This window comes from Typopeltis vanoorti, chromosome 16 (assembly GCF_054136105.1).
Source record: "Typopeltis vanoorti isolate ZY-2024b chromosome 16, IOZ_Tvanoo_1.0, whole genome shotgun sequence".
Lineage (NCBI taxonomy): Eukaryota > Metazoa > Arthropoda > Arachnida > Uropygi > Thelyphonidae > Typopeltis > Typopeltis vanoorti.
The window spans coordinates 88,389,587-88,413,009 of record NC_143564.1 but is presented as its reverse complement, the minus strand read 5'-3'; the positions used below and the strand labels follow the sequence as shown (position 1 = coordinate 88,413,009).

At 33.3% G+C, this 23,423-nt stretch overlaps 1 protein-coding gene across 2 annotated transcripts in view; it reads left to right on the top strand.

Moving 5' to 3' along the window:
* Positions 1–23,423, top strand: part of IntS3 (integrator complex subunit 3) — a 598,644-nt gene that overhangs the window by 116,929 nt on the left and 458,292 nt on the right. For both annotated transcript variants that reach the window (XM_090406089.1, XM_090406090.1), the window contains one exon: positions 21,362–21,428. In XM_090406089.1, coding sequence (XP_090262215.1) covers positions 21,362–21,428 — 67 coding nt within the window. The remainder of the gene's footprint in view (positions 1–21,361; positions 21,429–23,423) is intronic.

Here is a 23,423-nt window from a genome sequence, read left to right as displayed (position 1 = left end):
ATTATTTATTATAAAATAAAATTTTCAGTATCAGGAGTATTGTCATTATGATTGAATTGGAATACAGATGGTCATGCATAACAGAAATTAAACCATGCAAACTTAGGAGTCAGAATAGAGTGGATCATGGTCTGATTGTCCTGTAGGGTAAAAAAAATACCCTGCAGGACCAGGTTATTTCAACATTTATCATCAGCTCAATTACTCTTAATGTTGTTTCTTGTTTTTGCTAATTTTGATCTTCATTGTGGCATTCAGCTCATCTACTGGATTGCTGAAGTAAATGAGCTGAATTAATGATTCTCTAGCATTAATAAATGTTAGAGAAGCTGCCCTTTGCAGAATCTAGAAAAGAAGAAATCTTGCAGAGAGAGAGAGAGAGAGAGAGAGAGAGAGAGAGAGTGGAATGCCACTTGTAAATCAGCAGACCTAAATATCTTAGAAATGCATTTAGATATGCTTTAAACAGCAAGAGTGGTGATATGGTTGATCTCCTCTTCAGTGATTGAAGAAGGAGAATATTTAAAATTGTTCATGGATTTTTTGATGAATGCCACTTTTCTGTAATCATTAGACAAAGTGGAATTTTCTTTACTGTATTTCTTGCTTCATCAAATCATCAGTGGAGTAAGGAGTACGAGCTGAATTAATCTAAATGTTATTTCTTGTTTTTGCTAACACTTCACAAGGAACCTTGAAATTGCATTGGTATGATTTCCTTGCCAGTGTAGTTTGGCCGGGAAATTTATTCATTCAGGCTATATCTCTTGTCAGGACAAGTTTTAACAGTAAATAGGAGGTACAACTGTGGGAAGTCTGTCTGCTCTGCTTGCCCATTGGCTCATGGAGCTTGAGAAACACATTCTCTATAACATCATCTTGGTCTTCATTATGGTACATGCAGGTGATATTTTTGCTGTTTTGCAGTATTCTGTATACAGAAACCAAGACTTGCTTGAATCCCATTTAAGATTTAAAGAACCTTTATAAGGGGTATTTTATCTGAAATAGAATTCATTAGCCTCATATGGAGGTTGTAGAGTTTTCTTCCCAGGAAGTTATGTTTTTTATCTCTCAAAACAGGCAAATCAGCCAGAACATATGCAATTAGCAGATGTAGTATACTGGTCTCACAACCTTAGTTGCATTGACTGCTGTTAATTCCAGACAGCCAAGTTCTTACTGTTTATCAGCTCCTTTACTCTTGTGATTTATCCAGTATGGTTGCTGTTTGGTTGTTCGCTGTGAGGAATGGCAGAATTACATTAAATAGCACAAACCAGGACATTCTGGTCTTGCAGACGTGTTATTAATTAACATTTTTTTTGGGGGGGGGGAGGAACCGATTTCTATATAAGAGCAGTTTTCTCATGAAAGGATTATACAAAGAGAGCTGAGAAACTTTGCTGTATTGCCACAATCTCAGTAAATCTGATAGATTGTGTTTATGCACTTCATGGGAGATTGAACTTCTCAATTTGTTGATTTTTTGTAATAATTGGGATGTGAATACAATCATAGCATGATGCCTTATGCTAACTGATGATTTCACTTTTATATTTGCATTGCTTTAATTATCTGTTAGGTTTGTTTGATATAGTGGTGGGAATCATGTTTGTACAGGTTTATGCAAACTAGTTTCTAAAATTTATCGAGTCTGCCTAACAAGTCCCTAAGCCTTTCATTCCATGCATGATTTTTCTGTATACCAGTATTTATTTTTTAAAAATACCCAATAAAAATTTCTGCATACATTCATAAGCACCACAAAGACTTTTTCTGAAACGACGCTACGTTGAGTATGTTTGTTGCTGTCAGAAGCTGATGCATATTATTATTTATACATAGTTTTTCAAATATTTAGGCTTATCTCTGCTCTCCTAAGGATCTGTTTCCTCCCTCTCTATTACAGGTGTTTGCAAGGTTCCTTGTTCTTGCAAATTATCATATTATGGTCAGACTGGAAGATCTGCTAATGTTCATCTAGAAGAACACTATAAATACATCCACTACCATAACTGTGGTTCTAAATATGATTCTGTGAAAGGTATTACTATTATTATTAGACACCTCCAGGGAGTTCAAAGACTCATCGAGGGAGGGTACCTGCTCTACAGCTCTATCTCCACCATTCAGTAATCCACCAACTGACTGTAACTACACCAACGGCATCTACCGCTGACAACCACCACTAGCTTTTCCACAGACTATCACAAACATCCATGCCCAAGACAGGATTCAAACCCACAGCCTTTGGCTGGAGAGCGGATACACTAACTACTCGGCCAGGCTTGTGTATTACTATAATATAGTAATGAAATAATAAGAATTTGAAATTTAGAGGACCTCTTAATCATTGATAATCTACCCTTGCTGTTGTTAGTCATTCCATCTATTTCACTCCAGAAAATAGAGCAACAATTTGTTTATTTTTTTTGTTTTTATTTTTTATTTTTTCACAAAACTCTCAAGATTTAAAAGTTCAAATAAAAATGCAAATGAACATCAGCAGGAAATGACACTTCTAGTACTTTGAAAACTAGAGATTAAATTTTGACAACTTCTATTCTCGATCGCTGAAGCACTAAACAAATCAAAGAATTCCTGAAAAATATGTTTGTTCACAACAAGAAACTGGGTAGTAATTACTATACAACAGTTGATTAAATAAACATGAAGGAGATTTATGTACAGATGGAATAGGAAAATTGAAGTATCAGGAAAAGATAACTGTCTGGTAATCATCTTTCAAGAAATGAATACATTTATCAAAAGCACACCATGCATAAAACAAATGAAAGAATGCATGGATAAAGCAATTACCAAATGTCGAAAGAATGAACCAAAAACATGTCAGCTTTTCATGTAGATTCTTTAATACAGTAGATGTTTTGCTGTAGTGAACCCTTAGTTACTAGAGGAATTGCTTGTTATAGCACAAAGTTCACTATAGTGAATTTAGGGAAAAAGATCTACTCCATTCTCATGAAACAAAGGAAATTGCAGGACACAGAACAAAAGGAAATGACAGGAAATCATATTGATGATAGAACACAAAGGATTAGTAGGAACAATATGTAAAGAACACAGTACAAGAAGAAAAAGTATAAATGCAAATAATAATAGGAGACATAGAAGAGTATGAAATTATAAAATTGAAAATGCAGGATTAATGTTTAAATTTCAGAATGTTATGCTAGCTTAAATTATTATCACTTACTTGAAATTATTATAACTAAATAAACTGAAGACTTCAGCAGCATTCACTCAACCTTTTAATTGGTTGCTTCTAGTTACAAAGAGTTGGAGGACACATGTGATAAACTTACTTTAATTAGTCAATTTAAAGGGAGGAAAACAATGATTGGCACAGCTGAACAAGTCAACTTCCTAATTCAACAAAGATCCATGATGTACAACTAGTATAAATTGATGCTGTTTTCTTAGAAGAATTTTATAAATTCTTTTGAATTTATTAATTTTTTAAAGTTAAGAAGATTATTTGGGTAACTGCTCATTTTGTTTCAAGGATGCTTTGTTATTGTTGTTGCCATGTGGGAGTTCTCTCCTTTTTTCCCCATCCGTCTTTTAGGACTGGTTGAGATTGTGCCCTCCAATGAGGGACTTCTTAGTATGTATTTTTGACTGTAGATCTCTGTGTGTTCACAGGCCGGTTTCCCTATTCTGAGGGAGAAAAATCCTCTACCTTCGTATGAGACTGGCTAACTCACCTTTAACACTCAAGAGAGACCAGATAAAGGTTCCTCACTTCATAGACAGGAATCAAATTCAGGTCTTTCCGATCAAAAGGCTTCTTCTATACCGACTGAGCTACGAGGCTCTCAAAGATGCTTTACTCATAAGAAAAAAAACTATTCTGATTTAATAGTTTTTAATTTTAATGGCATGGGTTGCACATATTTAGTTTATGATGATGATTTCAGGTCAGGTTAGTGACATTAAGCTAAATGTAAGATTTCGAAATTTAAACATTAATTCTGGATTTTAATTTTTATATATTTATACTCTTCTAGTTCTTATATGCCTCCTATTCTTTTTTGCATTTGTGCTGCCACACATTCCATCAGTATTTTGTTTACTGCCATTTTCTTTGTCTACTGATTGTGATGTTATATGCTAGGAAATTCAGTTTTTCACCATGAGCATTTTCAGCTTTTACTGTTTGTAATAGCAAGCATAATATAGCATTGGTTCTGTGGAACTTGGGCCATTACTTTTCTATAGTTAAGTGGATCATTTCATTGTAATAGCATTTGCTATAGTGCATATTTACTGTATTATCTACAATAATGCTAACCAGCTAGGCCATTTGCTGATGCAGAACATTATTTTGAACTACGAGTAAAAAATGGGTTGCACATCATTCTCAGGAAATTGTGATTTAAATAGATGATCATATTTTAAAGCTTTGTATTTGCATTGATGAAGAGTTGGCTATATCCAACAAATAAGTGCTCATATTATTATTATTATTATTATTATTATTATTTTTAAGTTGATATTTTGCCAATAGTTGTCTTTGATTTATTTTAGTAATAACTTTTACATGCCAACCGAGAGTAAACTTGCAAAAAAATATGATGCATAGGATACTGAAACAATGTATATGATTTGTTAACAAGTTTACATGCATTTGGATTTGATGTTGGATGCTTGGAAAATAATCAGTTTTATTTTGTTTGTATGGTGGAAATGTGATGCTTACATTTTTCATGAGTGAATGCCAGACTTATATATCTGGCATTGTTTGAATCACTGCTACTTTTTTGATGATTCTATTGCTGAAATAAATAAATTATTTCAAAATGTGACTTTCTACCAGTCATACAAAAATTAAATGGAGCACTTCAACATTTTGGAAATACTGGAGCTAGAAATTGTAAATATTAGTAAAGTTTTGGGGTCAAGATGGCTTAGGATCAGCACTTGCTGGTGTGTGGCATGCTTATACACATATCTCTTCAGATGAAAAATCTATCTTCTTTCTACCTCTCTTTAAACCAGAAAGGTAAATATTATGAGGGCTGAGAAACTAATAAAAAGGTCATTTGGCTTTTGAAATGTTTCAAGAATATCAAAGAAACCTTAGAAAAACCTTAGTCCATTTGGTTGGTTTTCTTCAGACACCAGGCCAGAAACCTTAAGAGGACAAAAACTTTCGTTCAGTACTAAGGAACTTGAAATCAGATGAAAGTATTTTTCATGAGTTTACTCTCAGTTGGCATGTAAAAGTTATTAAAAAATAAAGAGCCAAAAGGCTTTAGTTCGGTGATGTAAAATTATATAAGCAAAGTGGATATTAGATTCAGCATTATCTCAAAACTGAATGTAGAAACTAAGTTTTTACATTCAGTTTTGAGATAAAAGAATTTTGAGATATTGAAAGTTTCGTAAGATAAGTTGCCTTAGTCTGGACTTTAAAGGACACAGGATGCTGCCCAAACATCTATATATTCGCCTTTTATTAGTCCATTTTGGTAAGGTTTCTAAGAATGAGAGCTTTTTTGCTCTTCTAAGGATTCTGTCTGGTCTCCGAAAAGAACCAACCAGTTCGAAACAGCTGGCAGGCCAGTGAAACCTTATCAAAATGGACTAATAAAAGGTGAATATATAGACGCTTGAGCATTGCCTATGTCTTTTAAGTAGTCCATGCTAAGGCAACTTGTGAATGCCAGGGAGTCTATTCCTTTAAGTTTTCTGGTCAACTTACCTTATGAAACTTTCATAGTTTCTACATTCGACTTTGAAAATAATGCTGGATCCACTTTGCTTATATAAAAATGCTAAACAATATTTGGTAAACTCCAGGGTTGATTGGGGGGGGGGGAAGAAGAGAGGAAGGAATCCTTAGGAGGAACTGAAAAAAATCTTTCATTCTGTCAAAATCTTTCAAAAAAATGAAAAATAACTTTCTAAAACAGAATCTTTTTAACTTCAAAAAAACTCAACCTCACTACTAATCACTTTATGGAACTCCTATTGACTTATTGGGACATATCCTTTAAAAAAATGGTGGAGTGACTGTATTTTTTGAGTGGTGAGTAGGGTTTTGCATAGTTTGTCTAGCCTTGCATTTAGGTTGTGTTTGTGATTACACAAGTCGTGTGTGTGTGCCATTAGTATTATCTTCAAAAATAAGAATAATAACTTGCTTCAGTGAGCAAGCTTTTCAGAATGAATAATAGATTATCAGTAAAACATTTATAAAAGTGCCCATAGCAGAAAAAAAAAAAAAATTCTCCATGGAATTATGCTTAACAATAAACAATTTGATAAAACCATAGTCATTCCATGCATAAAAGGCATATAATAAAATAAAATAAATAAGCAGCATACTATGCAAATAGAACCTTAATTCCCCTTAATACAGTGTTTCTCATCCTTCTTTCATGTGTGTCCCATTTTTTAATATTAGTTTTTGTGCCCCCCCCCCCCTGCAATTCTTGTGTTGAGACTGACAAAACCCATAAAAGTTAGCAAAAAACAAACAAACTAGGAATTAATTAAAATTTTTAAATATTCATACAAATTTAAATATATCATCAAATTTTTCGAAAATTGTATAGATCTGGCATCACTGCAGAGACCCTTGAATCATATCGGCCTTTCGGAAACATTCGAGATTTCGTCATGGGAAGTCTCGAATGTTCTGGAAATGTTTCTCTGAATATAAATAAGGCTTGAAATGGCAAGATGGCAGTAACTGCAACATGACCAATAGTGAGAAGTCGATGGTCAGCTTTATTTTACTCCTATTCACAATGACTGTGATACATAGTATAAAAACAATCTTTTATAGTGTAGAAAAATGGATAAATTTTTAATTGGACATAAGAGCATCTGACGACTGGAGCGTCGATGTCAACAAATTCAGGTTTACAGAATATCACTCTGAAAATAAAATCAAGAAAGTATGCAGCAGAATATTTAGATTTCTGTTTTACAGAGACTGAAGTAAATGATGAAGAAAGACAATTGTGTGTTATTTGTTTGAAAATTTTGGTGGCTGATAGCATGAAACCAAATAAACTTAAAAGACATTTGGAAACACTTCATAAGGAGTATGTTAACAAACCTTGAAAGGTCTTTGCTGCTGCCAAACTGAAATGTTTTGAAAAGCAAAAATCAGGGATTAAAAAAGCTTTGTCTGTAAATGAAAAAGCTTTACTAGCTTCTTACAAAGTTGCATATAAAATAGCTAGGTACAAAAAGCTCCACACTATCGGAGAAGATATAATTCTGCCAGCTGCAATTGATATTGTGGAAACTATGCTTTTAGAAAGTTTTACTGCACAACTACAGTGCATATTTCTATCAAATGATACTATTGCTTGGCAAATTAGTGATATATGTGAAGATATGCAGCAACAACTTTTGTTGAAGCTTTGTGACCAATTATTCTCAATTGAGCTTGACGAGGCAACAAATAACAACAAGGATTGTCATTTAATTGTTTATGTTCGATTTTGCGATGGATTATCAGCATTTGAAGAGTTGTTTTGTAAACCATTAGAAAGAAGAGCCACAGCACCTGAATTGTTCAAAATATTGGACGATTTTATATGCAAGGCAAACATACAGTGGAAAAATTGTGTTGGAATTTGCACTGATGTTGTTCAAGTTATGTCTGGAAGGTTTAAAAGTTTACAAGCTCTTGTGAGGGAAAAATCTTCACAATGTATATTTACACATTGCATGATTCATAGAGAAGCTCTTGCTGCAAAGGAAATGAGTCCTGGTCTGAACATTGTGTTACCAATAATTATAACCATGGTAAATTATATAAAAAATCAACCTAAAAAAACCTTTAAAATCAAGACTGAACTTGGCAAAGACATGGCTGGAGTAGAACATTCAGCATTGATATTTTACTGCAAGACAAGATGGTTATCACAGGGAAAATGTTGATGTGTTTACGAATTAAGTGAAATAGCAATCTTTTTGGAAGAGGAAAATCACGAAGAAGCAGAGAATTTTAGAGACCACTTATTTGTGATGATATTGAGCTACTTGGTGGACATATTTGACAAACTAAATATATCAAACCTGCAGCTCCAAGGAAAAAATACACATCTTAGAGATGAGTGACAAATTTAATGCTTTTTGTAAGAAACTAGAGTTATGGAACAAAAAGGTAAAGCAACAAAAATTAGAAATGTTTGCAAATGTGGATGAATTTATCAAAACCTACACAGAAGAAGCACAACACATCAAAGTTTTATTTGCAACTATTGAAAATCATTTAACAATGTCGATGAAGAATTTTAGAAACTATTCGATGACAACATAATGGCAATGTATGAGTAGGTTAGAAACCCATTTCAAATTACCCCTGAAAGTTTCTCAATTGAAGAAGAGGAACAATTTATAGACTTTTCATCAAGCAGCGAAATCAAAAGACAATTTGCATCTTAATTGCTGGTTTTAATTTTGGACCAGTGTTGATGATGAATTTTCTGCACTAAAGTCAAGAGCTTTTCATGCACTTTTGCCATTTCCAACATCTTATCATTGTGAAATCGGGTTTTCTGCAGTGGCAGGTAAAAACAAAATATAGATCTCAGTTAAATACAGAAAGAGAACTAAGTGTCAATTTCCACTGTATCACTGTATATGAAAAGCAACACTGGCCCAAGGAAGCCATTAATTTTTATATTCATTGTTATTGTTTAGTTTTAATTAGTTGCTTGGTATATTTTGCAATATTGATATGATTCCGTAAGCGTAACTAGTTTATTCAATACAGTGAATTTTATTATTTTATTTTCAGAGTGTATTTTATGTTTTTGTTTTTATATTGTTTTTGATGGAAGTTTTTTTCACTTGGCTATGCTACCAATTATATATTTGTTTTAATCCTTTATCCAAGTGTAAGCAAACAAAGTTTGCACCTGAAGTATTTTCAGGACTGGGTCAACTTGTGGCAAAGGTGATATAACTTCTCATCACTTGCCTTAGTATCCCATAATGCAAAGCACAATGGGAAGTGATGACCCTTATGGGTAGTGGGTCACTTCCCTTAATAACTAAGGGAAGGGTCATCACCACCCATGGGAAGTGACCCTTATGGGTAGCGGGACAACTTGTGGCAAAGGTAGTATAACTTCTCATCACTTGCCTTAGTATCCCATAATGCAAAGCACATCTCCTTGCTGACATGTATAATGCCATGCATTAAGGGAAGTCCCCAAGAAGATGTGCTTTGAATTATGGGATACTAAGGCAATGGGTAGTGGGGCAACTTGTGGCAAAGGTGGTATAAATTTTCATCACTTGCCTTAGTATCCCATAATTCAAAGCACATCTTCTTGGGGACTTCCCTTAATGCATGGCATTATACATGTCAGCAAGGAGATGTGCTTTGCATTATGGGATACTAAGGCAAGTGATGAAAATTTATACCACCTTTGCCACAAGTTGCCCCACTACCCATAAGGGTCACTTCCCATTGGTAGTGACCCTTCCCTTAATGCATAGTATTATACATGTCTGCAAGGAAATGTGCTTTGCATTATGGGATACTAAGGCAAGTGATGAGAAGTTATACCACCTTTGCCACAAGTTGACCTAGTCCTGAAAATACTTCAGGTGCAAACTTTGTTTGCTTACACTTGGATAAAGGATTAATCCAAATATATAATTAGTTTATATTGTTTTTGTGTCAGTAAATAGTTTCATTAAATGCTTTTGTTTCAATAAAGTAGTTTTTCAGTTTTTCCTTTGATTTCCACTTTCTTTGACCCCCCCCCCCAAAGGGGACATGCCCATAGGTTGAGAATCACTGCCTTAATAGCTACACAAAATTAAAGAACTTATTATTCATCCCAGGATCTCTTCACCCTTCAGCGTAACAAATCTGAATGCACCTATAATTCCTTATTTTATGTAGATGAATTACATGATTCAATAAAGAAATGATATCAAATTTAATGATTATGTAATATGCTATCCCATATTATTAGAACTTGATATATCATTTTTTTCTTTCTTTCTTTCTTTCTTTCTTTCTTTCTTTCCTTTCTTTTTTTTTCCTCAGTTATTTCTGAATGTATGGATATACTCCATAGAATTAATTCGAAAAGTGTCTGTTCCTTAGTGTCAAATAACTAGCCAGAATTATACCAAATTCTGGCTAGTTATTTGACTAGCTGTACCAAATTAACAATACTTTGTACCATGGTATAACACAACCAAATTAATTACTGTTGAGTATTTTGGTTATGTGGAAATCATTACTCCAACATGGTAATATTCCATAAATTTGCTGTAATCAGCTGCTGGATATTCATTATTCATTTTTAGTAGAAAGAAGGAAATCAGAAATCTTTTATACCATTGAATCAGTATTTTTATTTCTTATCAGTTTCAGACTACAGTGGTTAGTGATCAAAGTGACTGTTTCATGCAATTTATAAAATATGAAATCATGTGCTATTGAAACTGTGAATTATGGAAACTTTTGGAAGAAATGAACTAAACCGAAACACTTTGTTAGTGTGAGAATTTGTAGCAGGTGACATATTCCACATTGATTTTTCACTGTAACATGGAATTTTTTTTAAAAAGATACAAGTAAAATATTTTTTAAATAGTAGTTATGCAATTCAAAATTTCACTTGCTGACAGAGTGCTTAACTTATTATTCTGTTTAGGTGCTTCTGAATAATTCTATATATAAGTTTTGTGTTTTTCTTCAAACGATTTTGTGATCTTTTTCAATTTAAACAGAAATTTGTTAGCAAAACTTCTGTTCATCAAAATAGTCACAGCTCAAAAAATCATTGAGGAATACATTCCTGCTCATGCTGTCACTCCAACAAAAAAGAATTCCTATTCCTTCATATTGCAGCTATTTCTAATAGGTTGTGAAGGTTCTGAAAATATTTCAGTTTTCTCTCATCATTTTTGCTGAAGCAAAAAAGTTATTCAAAAACCTAAATTTTGGAAGAGTTAAAAACAAAACAAAACAGGAAGATGATTGGAAAAGACCAAATTCTTGCTTTCAGTTAAAGGTAACTTGAATGAATTGAATTTTCTGAGGTGCAGTGATGCATACTTTGGTCAGACAGGCTGGTCTTTGCTAAAGAGGATGAACACCAGAGATATATTTTTTCTTGGGAAACATCATAAATCTGGATTGATGGAATGTGAAGTTAAAAAAGCTAGACACAGAAGCTTTAAGAGAAACCAAATCATATACACAAAATCCTTTGGTGAAATGCAAAACAAAATTCACAAATTTTTATTCATGGAGATACTTATACACCAAATTCCCTGTAAGTGAGAACAAAGGTTTAATCATTTTGAAAGTATGGGAAACATTTATTTATTTATTTTTTTTTTATGGTGGTTTGCTCTCTTTAAAAGGATTGTTCTGGCATGCAACACTTGCCAGAGAGAATGGGAGAGGGGGAGCTGCCTGTTCCATGTTATCATTCTGCAATATATTATTTATATTTTGTTTACCTTTTCCACATGAGTTATGAAATAAGATATTCCGAAATGTCCATTATTATATATAGTCAGTATTCAATTAGTTTTATTTCATTTACTTAGTTAAGATGCTGCAGAACTAAAGTATTACGATATTTGCCTGAAGTCCCAACCATAAACAATCTTATTGCCAAAAGGATTCACATTTGTTCTTGTAGTCTTGAACTAGTGTACTTCTACACAGAAGTAGATTAGTTCAAATCATAAGAGTGGTTGATTTGCTCCAGGTGACTAGTTGCAAGTTGGAGCATGGGTGCTTTGTTCTAGATATGATTAATTTGATATAGTCATTTTATTAGCCATATTAGTTTTCATTCCATTATGGTTTCACTCTCAGAGTGGATAGGAACTGTAGCTTGCAAAATTTCTAACTGAATTGAAGGATATTATTTCAAAAACCTTTAGTCTAATGTATATAATTTTAAAGGCATGTTTTAATGTTCTGATTTGAACTTAAGAAATCTATTTTTTTTGGCATATTTACAGATTTAATTTATAATTGCTAGCATGATAGGATAATTTTGAATAGGTGAAATTCTTCTTCTTCTTCTTCTAGCTTTACAACTCTTTATGAGTTTTAGCTTGCAAAGCTTTCAAAGATTCTCAGTCTATCCATTTTTTTTTGTGTTAATGGCCACGTTTCACATCCATATGTTGTTACAGGTCTTATAATTGTTTTATAAAGTTTTAATTTAGAATTATGGTTAAGAATCTTATTACTCATTAACTTTTTATAAATATAATAACAGTTATTTCTAGCCATCACTTTACTATTAATTTCTTCAGATATATTATTGTTTGTTGTTAACCTCCCTACCAGCAAGGTGGATGAAATAGTGAGACCAAATTGCACTACTTATCCATGTTATTCAATGGGTATTACAGAATCATATCCAGATTTAGCTGGACGTCATGGCCGATTGGGGGGCTAATGAACCTAAATATTTAAAACTGGGGGGTGCTTAAGGGTCAAAGCTGGATAATTGAGAGGAGACCTCCACATAGCCTTTAAAGGAATGTGGAGAACCGACCAGGGCTTCTGACCTAATGTCCAATCTTCACCTTCTCGTGGTGCACCCTGTTGGGTATCTACTTGGATACTGAACAGACGAGGATGGGCTGGCAATTTGGGATTTAGCCGACCAAATTGTATTCTTATTGGTTAAACCAAAATATAGAATGATGGTACAACATGACAAAATTTCATGCCGGCTGGGGCGTCGCCCGGTTAAACAAGGCCCCCGTTGTTTTCGCCAGGGAACCAGGGCGAACAGCGAAAAGTCAGCTACTGGAACAAATCTGAAAATAAACCCCAACTCAACATCACCAGAGTTAAAGATCGGTACTATCAACGTAAGATGCCTGAATGACAAAGAAATGGAGCTAGCTGAGGAATTAGATAAGTACCAGATCGACATAATAGGAGTGACTGAAACAAAAAAGACCAAAACTGGTGAGATCTTTCTGAGCAATAAATACAAAATGTTATATTCAAGCAATGACATTCAAGGAAAAGAAGGAGTAGCCATAGTATTCAACACAAAATACGAGACTAATCTTCTTGAATGGCAGTCAGTCTCAAGTAGAGTCATGTGGGCAAATATGAGAATGGGGAACTGGACAATGAGACTTATTTGTGTCTATGGTCCCACAGAAGGTTCTACTAAGGTAGAAGTGGAGGAATTTTTTGACGCTTTAGAAAAAGCAACTGACACAATGAAAAATGAAAAGTTGGTCCTTGTTGGGGATCTAAATAGCAGAGTAGGAAATTATTGTGAGACATACAAAAATATTTTGGGAAAATTTGGAGAAAAGAGCAAAGCTAATAATAATGGCAAATATTTGTTGGTTTTCTGCTCAGGACATGGACTGGTTATTACTAACACCATGCTCCAACATAAAAATGTGCACAAATTCACATGGAGAGAAGAGGCTAGGAATAAGAAAAGTCTCATTGACTACGTTATTGTTGATAGTGATGTTTTCTCCCTGGTGCAGGACACCAGAGTGTACAGAGGATTTGAAATTGGAAGTGATCACTATTTAGTCTTGAGCAGGATAAAATTGAATTTCATATTGAAAAGAATAACATGTAAGAAGGTTTTAAAGTTTTTAAAGAATAAAAGTTGAGCAGCTCTCAGATATGAGCTGTAGACTAAAATACACAAAATTATTGAAGAAAAAAACGAAAGAGTTTGAGAACAGGAATCAAACCTTGGAGATTCAGTGGCAAACTCTGAAGAAAACATTGATTGATTCTGCCAGAGAGGCATGTGGTGAGGTTGTCTGTAAGGATAAAAAAAAATCAGAACTCCCTGGTGGACACAGGAAGTTAAAGAGGCAGTGAAGGAAAAGAAGAAAGCATACCAAAAGTTCCTGTCAAATAAGTCAGCTTGTGCTCTTAGAGAATATAGAGACAAATGCAAGATTGCTAAACACCGTGTAAAACTAGCTAAACAAAAGTCATGGGAGGACTTTGATAAGAATATAGAAAATAAATATCAAGAAGGTGGCAAAATATTCTGGAGGTTGTTGAAGAAGCTTAAGAATGGAGGAAAGAGTGCTGTAAAAGGAGTTAGAGATGATAAAGGTGACATGAAAACGGGAGAAAAAGATATCCTTGAAGTATGGAGTTTGAAAAACTGCTAAATGAAACAAGCAGTGATGACAGCACAGCGGTAAAAAAACACTGACCAGGCATGCAGTCAGGAATACATATCCATACTTGAAGTAGAAAAAGCAATCAAAGGCTTGAAATGTGGAAAGGCAGCAGGACCAAAAATGCTGAAGTATGGTAGTATAAGAGTCTTACAGTGGCTGCACTGCATAGTTCAGAAAGCCTGGACAGAGGGATGAATTCCCGATGATTGGAGTAGAGCTCTCATAGTACCCATATATAAAAAGGGAAATAAAATTGCATGTGAGAATTACAGAGGTATTTCCCTACTGAGTGTTCCTGGCAAGATCTATGCAAGTATACTTGAGAAACGGTTGAGAAGAATTGTGGAAGAAAAGCTTGGTGAAGAACAAGCTGGATTCAGGCCAAACAGAGGCTGTCAGGATCAGATCTTCAATTTACGACAAATAGTCGAGAAAGCATGGGAATATAACAAGGATCTGTATTTAAGTTTTGTCGATCTGGAAAAGGTATATGACAAGGTGCCAAGAGAGAAGCTATTCAATACGCTGCAGTTATATGGTGTCAATGAGGCATTATATCAAGCAATACTTAAGTCTTTATTTGAGTTGTAAGTCAGCAGTTAGAATTGAAGGAAGTACAGGAAGATGGTTTAATGTTAAATCTGGTGTGAGACAAGGATTTACATTATCCCCTCTGTTATTCATTATCTATATGGATCACATTATGAAGGAAAGTGGTATTAAACATGATATCAAAATTGGAGATGTTAATGTCAGCCCTTTGCTTTATGCAGATGATGTTATACTTCTAAATAAATCCGCTACAAGTCTGCAAGATTCTCTGACTAAATTGAATAGCTGTTGTAATAGATATGGTATGAAGGTCAGCAATAAAAAGACAAAGACAATGAAAATAGGCAGAATCATTGAAAATGTCAACTGTGTTGTGAATGGAGAACCTGTGGAACAAGTAAAACATTTCAGCTATTTAGGCACGATTTTTACTGAAAATGGTAAATTAAATATAGAAATAGACAACAGAATCAGCAAAGCTGGTATGGTGGGAAGTCAATTGAATAAATTCATATGGAATAAGAGAGAAATTAGTCAGAACACTAAATTAGCTGTATACAAGACAATGTTCAAACCAGTTTTAACTTATGGATCTGAGAGCTGGGTCAGAAGTAAAACACTTGACCAAAGACTAGAGACCACAGATATGAGAGTCCTGAGAAAGATTATAGGCATGAACAGATGGCATGAATGGCAGTATCATAATAAAAACGAGGATATTAGGAAAGAACTTGACATTGTCAGCATCCAGGAATGTGTTAGCAGAGCTAATCTCAGGTGGTATGGTCACTTAAACAGAATGGGCAAAGAAAGATTAGCAAAACAAATGTTCTCTGCCAGGTTGGCAGCAAAACGACCCAGAAGAAGACCAAGATATAGGTGGATTGATACGGTACAAAGTGCTTTAGACGATAGAAATATAAGATCTGATAATGTTGGGGTGTTGACAAGTAATAGACTGATTTGGAGGAAAATTGTAGATAGGAAATTAATAATGATGTAATTTTTTTCATGTAGTACTATCATATCCTGTACACCCCTTGAGGTTACATGGCAGGAATTTGATGATGATGAATATATAAAACAATCTACAACTTCAAAACTATATTCACCTATATTATATCTTGTAATATTTTTATTTATTGTCTTTTCACATTACATATATTTAGTCTTCTGTTCGTTAATTTGTAATCCAACTTCCAATTATATATTTGGTTTAATCCTTTAGCATTTCTATTAAGTTTTTCAAATTTCCCTTCTAAATCTTTTCTCCTATGACTTATTATTGCTATATCATCTGCATATGCACATTATTGCTATATCATCTGCATATGCACATAGAGAGGGGACATCCTTGTCGGATGTCCCCTCTCAGCAACTCTTTTTTAATATCTACTTAAATGAAATAATAATAAAATGGAGTAAAAATTTACACCAAGGAATTAAACTTTCACCTACAGTTAACTTAAACACTCTCCTCTTTGCAGGCGACGAAATAATAATTACAAATTCTGAAGATAACTTGCAGAAAGCTATTTTAAATCTAAATGAGATATCCAAAGATTATGGTATGATAATATCAACAGAAAAATCAAAAACTATGGCCTTTAAAGGGCAAGATCCAGCAAGAACTAAAATAGTATTAGATAACAAGATCTTAGAACAGGTGAATTCATTTAACTACCTAGGATGTATGATCACTTATGAAAATGAAAAAGATATAAACATAAAAATTGCAAAATATTTAAAAATAACAGGAGTAATTAACTCTATATTTAAACCAAACCTAGTTAAAAAACAAACCAGGCTAAAAGTATACAATACATTAGCCCTACCGGTCTTAATGTATGGAAGCGAAATCTGGACAATAAAACAAAAAGACAAAAAAAGATTAACAACAGCAGAAATGAAGTTTATGAGAAAAACTGCAAAGTATACCCTATTTGATCACAAAAGAAACGAAGATATTATGAAAGAATTAAACCAAGAACCAGTAATAGAAAAAATTAAAAAATATAAACATAGATGGATGGAACACGTTCAAAGAATGAAAACAGAAAGATTACCAAAACAAGTCTTAAAGTACAAGCCATTAGGAAAAAGTAAACCAGGACGTCCTCTTAAACGATTCAATGATGACTTCTAAGGCCGGAACAGGCCATGCTAGGCCTAAATCCTTGATACGTGATGATGAAAAAACTAAAACACATTTTAGGAATGTTAGTCAAGTGAGTTTAATTTATCATCCTACTAGTTTCACTGATTTTTGCTATCGGCATCTTCAGCATCATAATTGGTTCATGAATTTTTTCTTTTATATTTCTACAATTATTTTGATCTTCATATTTCTTATTTTCTTCTGCTGTAATCATATAATTCCTTAAAATATTCTTTTAAGAAATTATTCATCTTTAACTAATTATTTCTCAGTTAATACTTTTGTTTCTTTATCCTTACATCCTATCATTTGTGTATCAAAATTATGTATTAACTAACTGACTGTTTTTCATTCTTTATAAAATTTTTTAGTTTCCCTTTTCTCATTTTACTGCACTATTGGTTCCACTTTCTTCTCCATCATTTCTTTCTTTTTCTTTTTACAAATTTTATTTTCCTGTTTCTTTTCTCTTCACATTCTTCTCTATTATTTCTTGTGTTCCTTTGTAAATACTTTTTCCTTACTTTGTTTTTTATTTCAATTATTTCCTTACATTCTTCATCAAACCATTCATTTCTATTTTTCCTATACCATCCTATTTCTTCTTCAGCTGCATTTATGATTGTTTATTGTATTAAATACCATTTTTCTTCTATATTCTTTCCTTTTTCTGTAATTTTAATATTAACTTTTATTTTCTTTTGATATTTATCAATTATTTCTCTGTTTTGGAATGTTTCAGTGTTCCATTTCTTTATCTTTTCAGTTTTCCTTTGGACTACATTTGATATTCTGTATATAAATTTAATTTTAACTAACATATGATCAGAGTCACACTTTGCTCCTCTATATGCTAATACATCATTAATTGAACTTGCCCATCTTTTTGAAATCAGAACATGATCTATTTGATTACATTCTTTGGTTGTTGGAATAATCCAGATCCCCAAATGTATATTCTTATGTGGAAAACCTGTACTCATTATTCTAGTTTATTTGATATTGCTAATTGTATAAGTCTACACCCTCTATCCAAAAAGAAACTGAACTTTTCGAAAATAGAAGAAACTAATGGCACCACCTGTTGTTTCTTTTTGTTGTCGAAAGTGGCAACCTTCATTAGTGTTGTGTCAACTGTTTATGACATTTGTTTCATTAGAAACCGAGTTATAGTGCCAGGAGTGATGACAGTGTGTTTTGATGAACGGTTGGAAAATGAGTTTCAAACAGAGAACTGCGATTGACTTTTGTGTTAAGCTTGGTCAAAGTTTTACCGAAACACATCAGATGTTTCAAAAAGCATATGGTGATGAATTCTTATCCCATACTCAAGTTCATGAGTGATTTAAGCGATTTCAAAGTGGTCGTGAGACGCTTGAGGACGATGAAAAGCCGGGCTATCCAAAAACTGCACCGAGCGAAGTTAACGTCCAAAAAGTGCATGATTTCATCAAAGAAAACTGGAAATCGTCCGTGAGATTGATTGGAGATGAATTGGGAATTCCAAAATCAACTGTGCACAACATTTTGACCGAGAGTTTTGGCCTTCATAAATTGAATTTGTGATTTATTCCCCAGAAGTTGACTGATGACCAAAAAATGTATTGAATTGAACACTGTAAGGATCTCATTAAAACCACTTGTAAGGACTCAAACTTCCTTGAAACGATCATTACTGGTGACATCCGAAAAAAAGTTGCTTGGAGAAGTCGAAAGTAATGACAATGCTGATTTGTTTCTATGATTCCAAGGGCATTATCCACAAAGAATTCATTCACCTGGCCAAACGGTCAATAGTGAGTTTTATCTCAAAGTTTTGAAGCGATTGATAGCGAGAATTCATCGAGTACATCATAAATATCGTGATGACCGACCGTTCGTCAAAACACGCTGTCACTCTTGGCACTATAACTCGGTTTCTAATGAAACAAACATCATAAACAGTTGACACAACACTAATGAAGGTTGCCGCTTTCGACAACAAAAAGATACAACAGGTGGTGCCACTAGTTTCTTCTATTTTTGAAAAGTTCGGTTTCTTTTTGGACAGAGGATGTATTTCTGTTTTCAATGGTTTCTTCATGTAAACTTTACTTTTCAATTACTTCATGAAATATATTTTATTTCCCTTTTTTGCATTAAAATCCCTTAATATTATCATGACATCATTTTTATTTATTTTTTTACATGTTTCTTGCAAATCCTCATAAAATTGATCTATCACAATCTCATCAGCATTTTCAGTCAAGGCATATATGTTAATAATAAATGATATTATGGAATTTTCCTTTAATTCATAACTTGCAAATTCTCTCATTTATTGGCGTGAATCCTAAAATTGATTTTATTATCTTCTTTCTCATAATAAATCCGACTCTGTGATTTCCTCTTCAGCACTACTATAATACATAATATAATCTTTTTTTGTTTATTCTTCCTTTTCCTTCTTATCTCCTGCAATGCTGTAACATCCAATTCATATTTCTTTAACTCTTCTGCTATACTTTGCATTTTCCCTACCTGTAACATTGTTCTAATATTCCATGTTCCAAAATTCATTAACCTTTTCCTTTTCATGTGTCATTTCCTCGAAGTCAGTTCTGGCTTTCAATTGTTTGGTTTTCTTTACAAGATTTTTTTTTTTTTTTTTTTTTTTTTTTTTTTTTTTTTTTTTTTTACAGGAATGATTTGTTAGCCCATTGCCAAACTCCTAACCTGAAGGACCAGGCCTCCAAATTTATGCCCCCCCTCCCCTGTGGAGACAAGGTGGCACAGCTATCCCCCCCCCCTTCCAGGTACTGGGTACCCATTTTAGTTGCCTCTTACAACATCATGGGCTACTGGGACTATTCTTTAACCCGGGTCACCACATGGGGGGAATAGGTAAAATTGCTGTTGCAAAAAAAAGCATTATACCATATTAATCACGTTGATTTGATGTTTTTTAATGTCATTTCTGCCCATGAAGCATTGAAAATCTGTAGTAAGTTTAGTAATAGGTGGACTAAGGGTTTGATAATCTGGAAACCTTACCATAAAGACTGAATGTACATTTTCTAGTACTTTTTTAAGCTGCTTTAGTGGGATGGTAGTCTCAGTCCAGGTTGCAAAAACTATCTCTCACCTACAGGTTTACAAACATTCATGCCATATAATGGGATTCAAATATATAATTTTTGGTTGGAGAAGGATGAGATACTATCCACCAGGCTATAATAATATTCACTGATATAATATATATGCCTGGTAGTTTAAGCACTTCTGTATGGCAATTTGACAGTGCCATGGTTAGAGAAAAATCTAGATTTGAATCCTGTCTAAAATGCAATAAGGACTTTTCACTATTGAAGTTGATGCACATCTCATATGTATGTTGCTGGGTTTTCCTCTTAGAAACACAAGCCTTCCATTTTCCCTGCTAAACAGACACACATCTACCTGCTTTAACCTGTTTTTTTTTTTTTTTTTTTTTAAATGGAGTGTTTCTGAAATGGAGTAACATTTGCATTGCAAGAAGTATCCAAACTATTATTAACCAGAAATAATAATTGTATATTACATATAACAAAGGAAATTAGAAAAGCAGATGAAAATTTGACAAGTCTGGAAGAAAAAGAAATTTTGAGAACTCAAACTGAAAAACAAAAATTATGTTTACTTGTATGCTTGATTATGCTTGTGTTCCTGCATATTTTATTACATTGTTTATTTTGATGTAGTTTTACAGTGAATTGTTACTAGCAGATGCACGTATAGTGGATTACCTCACTATAACATCCTAGTGAAAAGTCCTGACAAAGTCTAATAGTGAACTGATGCTATTTTAAAGGAAATTCACTACAGCAAACTTTTTGCTATAATGAACTATTTCTCTTCTTTCCATGATTTTGCTGCAGCTCCCCTTATGCTGAATATGAGGTTCTTTACTAGTGGGAAGAACATGATGAAGTAAGATTTGCGATTTGAGATTTCTTAATTTTAATACATGGAAGCACTTTAGTAAAACTTAAATTTTCTACAATTAATTCCTTTAAATGAAAAGCACTGGAATTATTTATCTAACATTATTTTTCTTAGAAACGTTTTTTAATGTTATTCAAAACTTGAAAAGATAGGCTAACATTAATGAATGATGACATCTTTCTTTGGAAAAATATACTAATGTTTTAGAAAAGGAGAACACTTTTTCTCCTTTTTCAGAATTAGAAACAAGCTTTCTGACAATTTTCCCTCAACCGTATATCTGTTTTTTGAGCTTCATTGCATGAATTTTTCTTGACCATTATTTGTTATTTTGTGAAATATTTTGCAAAAGGGAATTATTATGCTTATTTTATTCCTTATATTTTTTTTTGGCAGGGGAGGAACATACTTATTGGTTTACTGCTGTATGAAGTTTTAGTAATCTTGTTTGTATATTCATTGGTACTCATATTATCAAGTTGTCACAGTTATAACATTTTTCTCAAATTTTAGGCGGAGACATATCACCCAAAAACATTTGGTTAGCAGAATCCATGTTGGATATTTTTATTGAACATAGGTAAATTCATTAAATGATTAATCAACTTTTTTATTTTATTAATGATATGTTTGCAAATATTTATATATATATATATATGTGTGTGTACACACACACACACACACACACACACACACACACACACACACACACACACACACACACACACACACATGCGTGTGATGCATGCTAAATGTTGTTTTAGTGTTTATTATTTAAATGCTGTCCCCTCCTCCATCAATTACACTGGATCATATACAATTTGTTTCTGAAATTAAAATAGCGATTCTTTACTAATTTCAATGTGCTGAACATGATAATGATAATAAAATCTGTTGATTGGCTCTTGTTTAGGAGAGACTCAGTCTTCATTGCATACTTAGATATCATTTGACAATGTTGTATTTCAATCTCCTGATTGCAACATATTGCATCAGCCAATCATACCTCCCCCCCAGGAGCTATTGTATCATTGGCTGGATGCTGTGCAGTTGAGTCATGACATCACTGTTGTAAGATGATGCAATCGTTACTATAAAGTGAAGTCTTGTAGGGTGAGCAAGTATTTGTGTGACTTCCTGGGCTACACTCCCATTTACTCCTGCATAATTACTAAGTACTATACAAGTGATCCTGAAGTGTAAATCCAGCAGTAGTGATGCTTCATACTTGTGTTAATAGCGCAAATAAAAATTTTGTTACATTTGTGGGGAAGTGACATTTGCAAGTCAGAAACCTGAGCCCCATATATATGTTGCATTATATGTGCTAGAAATCTTCCAAAGTGGCTGAAAGGCGGTAAAATGTCGATGCCGTTTGCTGTTTATATTATTTGGAGGGAGCCAAGCAATCACTCAAATGATTGCTACTTCTGCATGATACCACCTGTTTCAGGAGCCATCACAAGGAAATCTTCTTCTCTCTTCTTCTTCTTCCTAACATGGAATATAGGCCATGTGGCCTGTTCCGGTCTCATGCCATCTCTTTCTTGGTCTTCCGATTCTTCTTTTTCCACTTATTTTGTATCTGTATAATATTTTTGGTAGTCTGCTGTTGTCCATTCGATTTAAATGTTCTAGCCATTTTTGTTTATACTGTCTTATGTAGTAATTAATTGGTTTGATTTTTAGGGATTGTAAGATTTCTTCATTTGTTTTGTGGTCCCACTTGGTATATCCAGCTATTTTTCTGAGGAACTTCATTTCTGCTGTTTGAATTCGTTTTTCATTTTTCCTTTTCATGGTCCATGTTTCGCTTCCGTATAGTAGAGTTGGTTTTGACAAGACATTATATAGTCTGATTCTAGTGTGTTTTTGTACCAGGGATGACTTAAATATACTGTTTATTATGCCATTTACTTTGACAAAGTTTGATATTTTAGTGTCTATGTCTTTTTCTTCTTCGTATGATAGATCACATCCCAAGTATCTGAAAGTGTTTACTTGTTCTAGTATTTTATTATCTATCACTATTTTACTTCTTATTGGGTTTTCTCCTTTGAATGCCATTATTTTTGTTTTTTCTTTGGATATTGTCATATTATATTGCTTTGAGATATCATTTAATGATTTTAATGATCTTTGTAAGTCATCTTCTGATGTAGCTAATGCTATTTGATCATCTGCAAATAGTAGTGTATCTATCTTCATTTGCGGGGTCATTTGTATACCAAATGGGTTATACTGTTTCCAGATTGTTAATATTTCATTTATATATATATTGAAAAGCAGAGGTGAGAGGGTACATCCTTGTCGTACTCCTCTTGATATATCTTTCCATTCTGAGGTGTGTTCTAATTTAACTGCTATTTTATTTCCTGTATATATTTCTTGAATAGATTGTAAAAGTTGGTTTGGCATGTTTAAATTGGTTAATATTTTAAACAATATTTGTCGACTAATTTTGTCAAAAGCTTTTTCATAATCAATAAACGCCACATGTGTTTCTTTTTGAAATTCTCTTCTCTTTTCTATTAATAATTTTAAAGTAAAAATTGGATCTATGCAGGATCGGCCT